The sequence below is a fragment of the Branchiostoma belcheri genome, unplaced genomic scaffold (assembly GCF_001625305.1).
Source record: "Branchiostoma belcheri isolate BF01 breed outbred unplaced genomic scaffold, Haploidv18h27 scaffold3, whole genome shotgun sequence".
NCBI lineage: Eukaryota > Metazoa > Chordata > Leptocardii > Amphioxiformes > Branchiostomatidae > Branchiostoma > Branchiostoma belcheri.
Window position 1 is genome coordinate 5,347,188 of NW_017803909.1, and position 1,904 is coordinate 5,349,091.

The 1,904-nt window shown below is 42.2% G+C and overlaps 1 protein-coding gene across 1 annotated transcript in view; it reads left to right on the plus strand.

Annotated features, from left to right (window-relative positions):
* The window catches only part of LOC109473452 (tRNA-specific adenosine deaminase 1-like), a 5,369-nt gene that overhangs the window by 1,283 nt on the left and 2,182 nt on the right, over positions 1 to 1,904 (plus strand). Inside the window, 3 exon segments of the mRNA XM_019773315.1 lie at positions 74 to 89; positions 461 to 1,135; positions 1,565 to 1,752. Coding sequence (XP_019628874.1) covers positions 74 to 89; positions 461 to 1,135; positions 1,565 to 1,752 — 879 coding nt within the window.

Here is a 1,904-nt window from a genome sequence, read left to right on the forward strand (position 1 = left end):
CGAAAAAAATAAAAATAAAAACAGGCCTAGGCATCCTATTATGGCCCAAAATGGTACGATAGGAGCCATGAAGTCAACACACCAGGCTGGTTCAAAATTTAAACAATGAATTTTGAACTTTTAATGATATCATTGCATTGAAAGATGGAATAACTGTAACAACTAGGATGAAAAGGAGTCTGTTTTCAACTGTTCAGGGCAAAATATGAGCATTTTGCAGTTGATTCTGAATTTTATTTTTATTTGCAAATCAGAAAAAAATGAAGCGGGTGAATCCGTTAACCAAGAAATTAAATTGGTGTGGCCTTTAATAGCTATAGTCAAAAACAGAACAAAAACAGTTTTGCATTGCTAAATTCAGAATACATGTACACGTACCTGCTACTTAAGGAGCAATATTTTACATAATATTGTATAATATTGGCAGAACTACAACTTGTTATACAATACATAGGCACAGTACATGTATCTTCACATTTTCTCCACTAGAAAACATATACATATAATATGTTGCAGGTGGGGATGCTTCTATTTTCCCCAAAGGGGGCAAGTCTGAAGAAACAATTGACCATGGTTTTGTGGTACAGCCTGAGACAGCTCCTCAGACTTCAGGGGACACCTCACAGCTAGGAACACAGAAGAGAAAAGCAGAGTACATCAGCGATGAAGATGAACAAAAGGCTTCGAAGAAGCCATTGACTGACAAGGAATACGTTGGTTATGAGGAATACCAACAGATGTCTCAGGATGCTTGTTTGCAGGGAAAAGAGTCCAACAGAACAAGCAACATCCATGATAAAAAGTTGGATGAAGAAATTAAGAATGAAAGTATTCAAAAGGAAATAAACAAAGAAGATGCAGTAGTTGTATGTGAAAAGAAAGAGAAAACTTCTGAGCCAGACATTCACAGAACAGGTGCAAAGTGTGTACCAGGGGGGCTGCAGGACCCCCTGCAGAGCGGACTGGACTACCACAAAGTGGGGGTGCTCAGGACGAAGCCAGGGAGGGGAGAACGCACCCTGTCCATGTCCTGTAGTGACAAGTTGGCCAGATGGAACGTTCTGGGCTGTCAAGGGGCACTGCTAAGCCACTTCATGACAGAACCCTTGTATTTCTCTACTATTGCTGTAGGAAGGTAAGTCATGTAATTATATAACTCTTACCATATGTTTGAAGAATGTTTGTCTTCACTCAAATAGAGTGATGTCAAAATGCATGGATAGACCAATTTTATACCAGATTTAGTCATTTCCACGGCTGCAATTGTATTTTTCATGTAGGAATTTTTTGCATGTTCTAAAAGATATAGTTGCACTCTGTTTTTTTTAGCCTTTGAGGCAGATCGGAGGAACGGAGCGGAGACAAAGTGTTCACGGATGGATTCCAGGATAGGTTTAGCCTGAATCCCATCCTACTTCTAGTTCTACGCCAATAGTTGAACCCTACAAACATTTTTTAAAGGGATGAGAGCCTAACAAAATGGCATCAAGGCTAAGGGTTTTGTTGATTATTCTGTCATAATGATCCTTGTGGAAAAGATAGGTCAACCTCTCTTTGTGCACAGGTGCCCTTACAATGGAGATGCCATGTTCAGAGCAATGGTGAAGAGATGTGCTTGTATCCAGGACCTGCCACATGCCTATAAACTGCACCAGCCCAGATGTGTGCAGTCAAGTATACAGTTCTGCCACCACAGAGAAGCTGTGTTAAAACACAGTTCTACTCCTGACAAGATCATGCCAGCTCCTGCAGGTATGATACACTAGCTTGTGAAACCCAAGCTCCAGGGGGCCCCCTACATAGTCCGCTGGCTGAGCTAAGAATTGGGACCTGATATTGGTCGATTTCGCGCGCTGCTGCGCGCGCGCGCAAGTGGCCACGCCGTAGCGGTGCTGCGCGCGGGC